Source organism: Chenopodium quinoa, unplaced genomic scaffold, assembly GCF_001683475.1.
Source record: "Chenopodium quinoa cultivar QQ74 unplaced genomic scaffold, ASM168347v1, whole genome shotgun sequence".
NCBI lineage: Eukaryota > Viridiplantae > Streptophyta > Magnoliopsida > Caryophyllales > Amaranthaceae > Chenopodium > Chenopodium quinoa.
Window position 1 is genome coordinate 1,438,459 of NW_018743021.1, and position 12,080 is coordinate 1,450,538.

Here is a 12,080-nt window from a genome sequence, read left to right on the forward strand (position 1 = left end):
GAATAACATAGATAATGATGTAAATTTCCGAACTGTTGTCTGTTATGAAATGGACACATTCTAGCTGAATTATTACAATGGAGTATTATCTGATAGTTGACTAAACAAGAGGAATTGGCTATTTCCAAATCTGCAACAAGATATGCAAGAATAAATTCAAGTCAAGTGGATTTTTTTTTCATGTCCTTATTGTGATAGAGCATTATCAATATAGAAAGGACTTTTTTGCGCTATTTTAATAAGTGTAAGCTTGGTAGAGGAGGGCCTCACAAAATTTTGTCCTGCTTTTTGCTACATTTTCAGAGCTTTGTGGGTAAAATGACCCTTTTTTGGCAGTAATCTGGATGTTTCTTTCATTAAGTCCTGACCTCTCAATATATTTTCCACCCATAAATATCTTGATTCGCAATCAGTGAGTAAATCTTGTTTTTAGTTTGTAAGACGGACTTGTAAGGTGAAAATAACCGAGCCTTAGCAACATTGATACGTAATTTCTATGATTAAAAAAGACTCATGTTTTAAGAATGAACATAAGAAGCTAAGCTGATTTGATAAAAAATTTCATAATTTAGAACTAGGAGAATGGTGAGTTATTGATGGTGACTTAATTTAGCAACATAATACTACGTACAAGTTAGAAAAATGAGCAACATAGTATATTATTAATAATAGCTAGAAACTGTTTCATACTACAATTTGAACCCTAATGATGAGCTAGCTGGAGATTAATTTGTATTAACGGAAGCTATAATCACACATCAAAGACAATACAAACCCATTGAAATTGAAGTTTCTTTCACACTGACTAACACCTTTTTTTTACCTATCTTAATCTACCCTTTTACAAAACAGTATTAGCCATTGGGCGAAATTCGACGAAAATCGCTTATTTTTTTCCTGGAAAAATCTCAAGGGAAAAACAGGAAAAGAAAATTAACCTCTATATACTAGAAGATTTATGCCAATCTCCTTCATTTGGAGATTAAATTGCCGGACAATAATACAAATAAATTTGTACTCTAGTTTTCTCCTTTTTTTTTATCAGCTATTGTTGAACTTCTGTAAGTTCTGTTCTGGAATACTTGCTGATGCCTGCATTTCATTTAGCAATTAAATCAAATCCACAATATAAAAATATAGTTTTCCTCCAAATATACACCATTGATTTTAAAATTATAGTAAATTTGTAGGATTAATATCTTTGACGATTTATTTGTAAAAATCATTAAAATTTAATACTACCTTCATTACAGGTTATGTGCAACGATTAGACATTTTCCTCTCTGTTTTATGTTAAATCGTTGCACATAACCTGTAACGGAGGTAGTTCGACGTAGTTTGAAAAATACAAGTAATAGGAATATAACTTTAATACGAGGGGCATAATTGTTATTAGTAATTGTTGGTTTCTTAGCGACATAATGATTTGATGATTCATGTATAATTGAAAGTAACATTTGAGGATGATGAGATTGTACAAACAACTAAACTGGAAGATTACAAATTTGTGCAAAAAATTTGTCCAAAAATTGGATAATTATATTAATGTGACGACATTGATGTTATGCTAACTAAAATTTAAATGTATAATTAGAGGTGTAGTTCTTATCACAATATGACGGCATCATGACTTAAGCCTCACTCAAAAATAATTATCAAAATAATAAAATAAGGATGACTCTTATTTTCACCTAAAATTGACACTTAATATTTTTGTTTTCAACTTAATTTTCATCTATAGGATAAGATTGGAACAAATCAACAAAAAGACTTCACATGTCATGTATTATGTGTAATCTAAAAAGTTGATTTGACTAGAAAAACTTGACATGATGCCATCAATCAATCATCTTGTGAGTTAGGAATTTGAGCTAGGTACACCAAAAAATTAATTTGGCCAAAATATTATAAGAGCATAATTTTCAATGCCATTCTTCTAATATTAATGTGTGCCGAAGTTTATTTTTAGTTTGTCTAAATTATTTCCCTTAACTTTATACGAGTATCACGTACTATTTTTAATTCTTAGCTTGTCAAGAATCAAATCAGATAGTAGATTATGTTGTTTTATTAAATCATTTTAGACAAATTTATTTGGATTTGAACTCATTAATAATCAATATTTTCTTTTCATGATTAGTTAGATTAAAGGCTTAAAAGAAAATTTTCTTAACTTTGTGTATCAATCTTAACTTCTGATAAACTAATACTCATACTTGTTGTGATGTATTGGCTTGCATCATTTCTTTAATCGACATTTGAAAATTGCATATGAAGTCTCTTATTTGAAAAATCCTAGGCGTCTTATCAAAGTTTCATTTTAATAATTATATAGAATATGTAAGTCAATTCACATTGGATCCATTATTCCACCGTTGATGGTGAAAAAGATAATATCCATAATTTGAGTACTACAATCTACCAAGAAAATGAAGAGTATGATTACAATTTTGACGTTGTTGCTTATATAATTAATTTGACCCTCAAACCTCTTGCTTACAACCCATTCATTTCAAAATTTTCAATTACTACTGCTAGTTTTGATAACTTCCAAAACCAACATTGTTGTACGTGAATCATAGCTCATTAACATTCATTGACACATCTCTTAAATTGCACGAGATTAAAAACTTGTTACGAGTGTGTAGTTTCTACCTTACTAAAACCATTAAATGAAAATTGTATCGACTTACCCCAACTGAAGTGACAAAATTACAGACTGCACATTTTACCGATCGTGCTCCATATTGGTACATCAATAGCATCCTACAATTCCCGCAATTCACATGTGCTACTTGATTTGCTACCAGGACAAAAAATTACGATTTGCAATATTAAATTTTATTTCCATAATCCTGCAATTAACCAAGAAATAAAGATCAAATTATCAACTTAATTCAATTTAAATTTAAATTTACCTTCCAAAGCTAGATTAACGGTATGACAACAAGAACATTGTACGCTTGTTGCACCTCGGATGTACATTAGTAGTGTGTGGCATCCGGCACATACTAGTTGGGCCATCTCTGTCCCTGTTTCATCAACTTACTTTCATCAATTCAACCCTGTACCCATATTGTATTCATACATGTCTTCGTGACACGTGGATAACTAATTTCCAAATTTATTATTTTCTCCCTAAAAAATAAAATTACTCCCGATTATTTTCTCATATGATACATTAATACATACTTCGTATTATACTATATTACTAATTACTATGGTTAGTAGGTTTTCTCATTTGGTTACCAATTTAAATACCCCCTCCGTTATATATTATTTGCAACAAAGGAATATTTTATATCTCACAAATAATACCCTTTTGCTACGAGTAATATATAATGCAGGAAGTATACTTTATATCTCACAAATATATAATACGTAATATATATATTCAAAGTTTTAATACCGAGAAAAACATGGTTTATGGAAAATTTTGGATCCTACAACTAAAAGGTTGTCAAACTCCACTAGACGCTCTTTAGGATGAGGGATTCCTTAGTTCCTTACCCTTCTCCCATTTTAAAGTACCTAGCACGCTAATCTAGCACGGGAGGACCTATGAAAGATTTCGATTTGGTATAGCTCTTCTCCTTACCGGGCAAAATAAATGTTCAAAGTTTTAATGGAAAAAACATTGAAAAAAATTGCATCTATGCATCACATGGCCAAATTGAAAGTAGAACCTAATTTAAAATTGCTTACGAAATTAATCATTTAAAAAAAACAAAGGAAAAAAGAAATTACCAGGGGGTGGGACAGCAGTAACAGCATTGCACACAGCACAACACACTGAAGTAGCTCCAGCAGGATATAGTAGAAGATTTCTGCATCCTGAGCATACTAATTGACTCTGTGCTCCTGCTCATCCAGCATTCAACACTCATATTATCACAATATTTTCATATGCAATCCCAATTATTCTCATTTCTATGTAGGAAAACCATCACCACCTAATAGTCAAAGAAGCCAATATCAACTTCCTCTGTCGGGATTTAGTTGTTACATTACTAGTTCAAATTATATTATCATCAGGACTATTGAATCTAGGCAGAGGAAACAGAAATTTACAGTTTCATAACCAAACAAAGAATCTCAAGAAAAGTTAAGTACCCAAACCAAAATTTCTCTATTTCTATAAAAAGAATTTCACATTTTTAAGTAAATAATTTTAAGCTAAAGAAATTACCATTTGCAGCAGGTGGAGTGAAAGGTACTGGGGGAGTAGGATATGGAGCAAGAGGAACTGGCATCCTTGGATTTCTTCCTCTTTCTTTTCAATAAAAACAATTCCTCTTTTTAATTTGCCTTGATTCCTCAAGCAACTTCAATCTCAATTAAAAGAAGTTTGAATCACATTTTTACCTGCTAAGTTTTCATCATGAATAAATAAAATAAGGCATGGATTTTAATGAGGTTATATATGCATATATTTGGAATAATTTTATAGAGAAAAAGTACACAAATTTTGCTTTTTAGGACATTTTCTCACCACAAATCACAATAAAAAAAGGGTGAAAGCTAAAAAAATGTAGGGGTAGTAGTTTGGTGAATTACATAATTACATATTTCACCAAACAACAAATAACAAAATGGCAGCTTTTTGTCCTGTAAAATGCCTAAGAAAGAGGCAACATGAATGGGAAGAAATGAAGAATGAGAGTGATACATAGCACTTAGAAAAAGCAACATATGTTTTGAGTCATAATAGCGCGATTTGAACAAGTAACGTGACAACTGATTACAGGTAGAAGTGTTGACAAGAACTACAAAACTTTTCATCATTGTTTTCATGGGAATAACTTCATGAGGAAAATTAAGACATACCCATCATCAATAGTCATAAAGAATCAAGAACAGATTTTGGAGGTGTGGCAGCAGTGGGAGTTGAGTTGGTGTGGGGGCAAAAGCATAGCAGAGAATTGATGAAGTTATGGGGAGTGAAGGAGACAGGGAAAGGGGGGATATAAGTGGGCAAGGGTCATATAGTGGGAGGGAGGGAGGGAGGGAGGGGGAAAAAAGACGGGCGTAAAAAGGTAAAAAGGTGAGAGGGTGATCTAATATAAAAGGTGTTACTTTTCACATAACCTCGATAAGTTGTGTTATGTTGCTTCTTACCTAAATTGCTACGTGGTAATAATTAGAAAAATGAACTATAATTTTCAAACTTTTATACAGGTAATCATTCTATTTCAAAGTTGAATTTCAATCGCCACTCTAATGATAAAATATTAATTATGTTAAATGAGATGACAAAAGTTGAAGTATGGTTATTAATAGTCTTTCTACTAGTCTACTACCGATTGTTTATGATTTTACAATCTATAATTATTCTAAAAATTTTAGGGATTTAATTAGTACACTAATAGTATATATACTTACTAAAGGCCAGTTGTACTAGCTGACATTCATCTTTTTAATTACTTCAATGGAACATATTATATTATTATTTGTATTGGTTGCATAAGAATCTACCTTGCTTATGTTTTAGGTAGCTTCTATACAATTTTAGGGTGCAGGGTAGCCATCAAATTGGGAGCAATATTCTCAATAATCTTGCCTTCTTTTCGCTCGTATTGGCTGAACTACATAACGGATGAAGTAACTTGCCTTTGCCTCCATTTTCCTTTTTAAAGTTGAGGGAACTTTACAAATGTCGATTTTCCTTTTAAAAATAAATGAATAAAAATGTCAATTAGACCGTACTTTTTCTTAAGAAGCGAAGTACGTAATTTCTGATTTTCTAACTTACTAATTTCGACAAATAAATACACAATGTATTAAAATAAGTGGGACCACATCTATAATATATACGAAAGTATATTGATGAGGCAAAGTAGTACAAAATCTGTAGGTTTATTGGCCACCTCCTCTTCTCTCATTGTCCCGCACCCTTTATAATACTACCTCCATTTCTCCATAATTATGTATTATAATATCAGTATTATACGTAATAAATACATTTTTTTAGGCAAAATAAAGGATCAACTTATATGATTATACTAAAAGTATAATAAGTATGTAAAGTAGCTGAAATCACGGATGATCAAGTTTAATTCACAACTACTACGTAAAATAAATTCTACAATAATACTCCGTAAATCCAGTGCACAAAACAAATCAAAAGATAAAATAATAAACTTAGTTCGTGAAAATTAAACTAATTATACTTTATAGGCACAAATAAGTGAAATTCAAGTGATTGAAAATGTTCCCCCACATGTCCATACCTAATTGACAACCTAGCAATCTTCAATTTAGTACAACTGCAAGGTTTTAATTTATTGTTAGATAGTAAGATGGTTTTAAATACAACTATTGAACTATATGTATATATATACTCGTATATAATTGTACGTGTAAACGATGTCAGATTTAACTTCAACATACATTTCCAGCCAACAATTTCTACTAATGGTGGTGCTAGTGGTCCAAACAAAATATATCGATTAATATGCTAATGTTCATAATATAGCTAGTTTGTTTTAGATTGCATCTCATTACATGGTTACTACAAAGTACTCTCGTATATATATGCACATAAGTTACGAATAGGGCACTATTATTATTGGTTGTCCTGAGATAAAAGTACACGGTTTATTTATTTGTACATTAATATCTTAATTTTTTTGGACATTTGGAAAAAGCAAACAATAATTGAGGTAGAAGTTATATATTTCAAGTTTTCAACATTATTTCAACATATAATGGATATATACATTAACAAGTTTTTGTTCGTTAACTAACTTATAAATGAAGGGTCAAGTAAAATAGCATTGCATATAAAAAGAGTGGCATTTTGATCATTTATATATGAGATCTTGCTTGTTTAAGAACCAACTATAAATGTATTAATTTTCTAAGATCAAGTTAGTTGTTGGCAAGTTCACGCGATTTGCTTAAAAGAAGCATTAATTTTCTCTAGTGTAAAAAAGATTTTAATGAGTATGGTAATCAAACTTAATTTTTTAGCTCTAATTTAAATACATGTTAGACCCACTTAAGTCATGCTCATGCATTTATATATGATCTCCTTTCTTCTATACTAGTGTAAATTCGTGTTAAATATAAATGAGAATTTAATAATAAAATAGATAAAGTATTTAAAATTGTTGACATCTACATAGTACAACTTGTAACAATAACTAAAATGAATCCTTTTAAGGATGCAAATTAATGGGCACAAGGCCAGGGATCTCAAGGATGCAAAAAAAAAAAAATAAAAAAAAAAATAAATAAATAAATAAAAACAATGGGCACAAACAATCCATAGAATCCACTAAATTAGCTAGAATAGTAGGTAAAGTTTATAATTGAAACAATATAGTCATCCTCACAATAAATTAGAAATGAATAAATCGATTGATAATTTGATATGATATGATATGGTATCATTTATTTTTTTACTGCTGCAAAATGCACTGCATTTGGGATACTAATAGCCCAACCATTTTAGACATTTCTGTATTCCGGGCTCCACTTCCATGAACATGAACAGTTTTAATACATGATATTTTATTTTTGTTATGATTACGGATTTTTTACGAAAGTAAGCTTAATTGGCAAATAATTTACCAATCTAGACGCGTGGTCAAACTATTTACGAAACTGAGCTTCTGACATAAAACGTTGCCTCGGTCAGCGTTTTACCTTTGGTTATTATTTTTTTTTATAAAATTTTGTATTATGTGAAATACAAATTTATAAAAAAAAAATTGGAAATACAGTAAAACGCTGACTCAGTCAGCGTTTTTCTTGTATCCATAACAGAGAAAAACGCTGACTGAGTCAGCGTTTTACACCTAAGCATAAAACGCTGCCTCAGTCAGCGTTTTATCTGTTGGCTGAAGCCAGCAACAGCAAGCCCCCAACAGCAGCCAGTGCAGCCCCCTTCCACATCCACCACCCTCTCCACATCCACCAACACCACCACCACTCTCCTCCTCCACATCCTCCACCACCGTCCTCCTCCACATCCACCACCACCATCACCCTTCTCCTCCACATCCACCACCACCACCACCACCCTCCTCCTCCACATCCACCACCACCATCACCCTCCTCCTCCACATCCTCCACCACCCTCCTCCTCCACATCCACCACCTCCACCACCCATCCTCCTCCACATCCACCACATCCACATCCACAATTTATTTTGAACGAAATGAGTCAAACGTGGACAAATAAGGAATTTGAAATTCAAACAAGACATAAATTCATTCAAATAATTATTCAAATAATAATGTAATGTAAGTGTTATGTACAACAAACTAGAGAAGATCATTACAGCAAATAAATCAGATAATTCTATCCTATTCTGACTCATCAATTTGGTGTAACGGCTCTCTATCCTGTATGTCCACTCTCGGCCTTTGACGACGGCTGTAGTGACGGACCGTGGTAAATGGGTTCGGGCGTACTGGCGGAGTCAACTGGCTGGAAGATGGGTCATCAGGATGACGTAGGGGCGCGGAACTGCGAATGTCGTACTCCTCTGCGCCCGTGAATGACGAAGGATCACCCCCACAGCTACTCTGGCCAGCCTCGAACTGTGAGTGACTAGAGTGCCCGCCATGATCGTCCCGGGGGTGGACGAGATAGGCGTGACCATATCTCTGCAAGGTAGCCATGCCCATATCTCGCACCCGCTCGACCTGTGCTCTAGGCGGCTCAGGTATGCCTGGAAGGACGTCCGACAGTGCGTCAACCATCGCCATCATATCCAACGCCTGCAGTAATTAAGGATGAGTTAGTTGAATGATATACAAATTTAAAATTGATAAAAATAAGTTAATCAAATACACTTACATATCCCCTGATCACGTCAAAGGATGGATGGTAATGTGCGGATGGCGGTGTGTAGCTGGGGTTGATGAAACGCCGTGTAATCCGCATGTACCACTCCATGTATGGATCGTATGGATCCATAACGCCGTGGATGGGGTCACCAGTGACGACGAACTCCAACCGTCGATGCCACAAGTCAATGTACTAGGCATGCTCCGTCCGCCAGTTCCTGTCGCTCTTTCCCCGACGGTCAATGCGGTGCAGCCGGGCACTAGTGTCACACTGCTAGGGGACAGTCAGTCGTAGTCCAAACTGTCGCATGACTCAATCTGGTAGGTGATCCTCGACGACCTCAAAACAGATCAGGGGGACCCTAAAACGCCACTGCGCCTGATGATCTAGCAGATGTGGAGGCATGGCAGCAACTAAATCAGCTTCATACGGGTCCCATGTCATCTGCGATAACACATAAAAAGTAACATAATAAACAGGTTAGTGCATATTAAATATGTTAAGAGTATACATAATAAATAACAATTTCATAAACAAATTAAAGATTTCACCTGATCCTCGGTCAGTCGATCAAGGGCGTCTCGGTAGTACGGCAGCCCCTCGCCGCATGCGCATATGTCAGCTTGGGGACCGCCCATCTGCAAGCGTACGCCTCGTCAGCAGAAGGCCGTGGTGGAGGAATGTACCGCTCATACTGCTGGTCCTGATCCTACTGCCCCTGACGATGTATAGCAGGCCTACCTGGCCTGCCTACATGGATGTGCTCCCAAGACCAATACTGGACATCAAACACAAAAAACTAGGTTAATTGTAAACTAAGTAAGAACTTTCCGAATTAAATTGTTAACAGATAGGTAGGTTACCTGAAGCAAAAATAACGGTCCGCTGATCTCACGAGAACCCCGGCGGGATGCTCTACACAGATGGCGATACAACATCGCCAGACAAGCACTGCCCCAACTGTAGCCACGAATATGCTCCCAGTCGTGGTCTACCAGCTGCAGGTAAATGATCTGTAAATGGCTGCCACTCTTGCCACCGAACAACACACCCGAGATGAGCAGAAAAAGGTACGCTCGAGCATGTCTCGCAATAGTGGCCTCATCAGCACCATCAGGCAACACACGAAAAGTGTCGCGTATGCAGCCGGTCCTCAATCCGCCGCCCCTGATATCATCCGGTCCTGGCTGAACCCCGAGAACCTGAGCTACATAACCGGGGGGATCGGCCAACGCAGATCCAGACACCGGACTCCCATGAATGGGAAGCCGTGTGAGTATCGCCACGTCTCGCAACGTCACAGTATTCACCATATGTTTCCCGGAGCGCATCATACAGAGACAACTCGTTATTCACCATATGTTGTAGATTTTCAAGATGATTCACCAATGGTTGAAACGGTGATGTATGATCATCATGCTGCGTAGGTGAATAACTTTGGAGTTGCATGGGAGAAGATATAACTGTGTTCGATGTCGAAGGCCCAGATTGGCCAAACATTGTCGTAGATGTTCCACCATATACAGGTGAAGCTATATGTGAACTCAACGACATTTGGAACCGATCGTCATGAAGCAGTCTGCTGAAGGATCCCATTCCATATTCAGTTGATAGAATGTCTTGTGAGGGAATTCGGAAGGACTCTGTGTAACCGGAAAAATAGGTAGCTTGTTGATCTGGTCGAGTACTTTGTTGCGTACACGTAGACACTATTTCTACATATATCTCATGTGGATAACCCCTCATTAAAACAACGCTCCTCAAAGCTTTCAAATGTCTATCGTTAGAACAAGGTAACACTTGAACCACATTATTAGTCTCAAACCTCATTTGAATGTTAAGTTGTACATTCATTGGGTTTAAGCCAATAATGCTATGAACCTCGTTCATCAGATCGTTGAAAGTCATGTCCGGTCCAAGTGGCAATGGTTCCATATTTCCACCACTATACTGGACATTCGGTCCACCAGACACAAATTCACCCCCCCATCGGCATAACAAAGCTGCGTTTTGTGCAGCCATATTCTATTCAACAACCAAAAACACATCTTAATTGCATGCAATCTCCACCAATTCGCACAAAAACAACCAAAATATTCACACTATAAACATAATTAACCAACATTGTTCCAATTCACATTACAACCACAACAAAGTACACAACGAACATATTAACACTATAACAACCAACATATTCTACATAACAAAATTTTCGTAATTAAACAACAATGTAGGCTACTTTATCAAACTAAAACAACAATTTCATCAACGTTATCAACAATTTCATCAACATTTTCAACAATTTTATCAAACATTTCCACAATTTCATCATAAACTTTCTTACTAAACTAACATCAATTTAGGGCTTTTATACTAGACAATTATCAAATTACAACAAACAAATAAGTGAGAAGTACTAACAATGTGATTATAAAGAAGAGGAGAGGCGCGGCGGCAGCAGGCAATAGGCGGCGGCGACGGCGGCAGGCAGCAGGCGGCGGCGGCGACGACAGAGCTTTGAGAAAGATAGGCTATTGCGTGAGGAAGAGTGAGTTTGAGTTTTTAGTTTTGAGGAAGAGTGAGTGCGCGAAAAATATACCAGGCAAAACCGCTGACTCAGTCAGCGTTTTAAGGGCTGTTACAGCCTGAGACAAAAACGCTGACTGAGGCAGCGTTTTTATGTATTTCCATATTTTTTTTAAAAAAATTTTGTATTTCACTAAATAAGAAATTTTTTAAAAAATAATAACAGAGGTAAAACGCTGACCGAGGCAGCGTTTTACCTCAAAAGCTCAATTCCGTAAATAATTTGGCCACGCGTCTATATTCGTAAATAGTTTGCTAATAGGGCTCAGTTTCGTAAAAAATCCTGTTATTACATGGGTACCCTAGCTTGCTAGTATGCATGATCTATTTATTTACCATAAACCCTACATTAAACATTTAAACTACAATATATTCGTTTTTTAAAATATCCGTTTCTCTATTTAGACTGTCCGCCAACAATTTCAATTATGTTGCGTTGTTTTATTATTAGTAGACATACATATGCACTAATCGGTTCTCAAAAAAATAGACATATGCACTATATAGCTATTTTCAAACAAATTGACCGATAATGTAAACATGCTTGTTTGTTATAGTTCATAATATAGTAGATGTGAACTTGGTTAATCAGTTGGTTAAACTATAAAAGGATATCCTAATTTTAGAATTGATTCTGATCGATCATCGACAATCGACAATCTCCTTTATACACCCAAAATAAATTATCTTACCA

General features: G+C 35.4%; 1 protein-coding gene across 2 annotated transcripts; it reads right to left on the reverse strand.

The window, feature by feature from the left end:
* Positions 1-643: 643 nt before the first annotated feature.
* LOC110730202 (protein LSD1-like) lies at positions 644-5,018 on the reverse strand. Of its 2 annotated transcripts, none has more exons than XM_021909981.1 (6): positions 4,828-5,018; positions 4,190-4,365; positions 3,748-3,861; positions 2,919-3,032; positions 2,694-2,803; positions 644-1,092 (listed from the first exon to the last, which is right to left on the reverse strand). In XM_021909981.1, the coding sequence occupies exons 2-6, from the start codon at positions 4,251-4,253 to the stop codon at positions 1,042-1,044; spliced, it is 453 nt and encodes a 150-aa protein (XP_021765673.1). In that variant the 5' UTR covers positions 4,254-4,365; positions 4,828-5,018; the 3' UTR covers positions 644-1,041. The 2 variants fall into 2 exon arrangements, with proteins under 2 accessions (XP_021765673.1, XP_021765672.1); XM_021909980.1 differs by having other exon boundaries at positions 4,190-4,368; positions 4,828-5,017.
* Between the last annotated feature and the right edge of the window lie 7,062 nt (positions 5,019-12,080).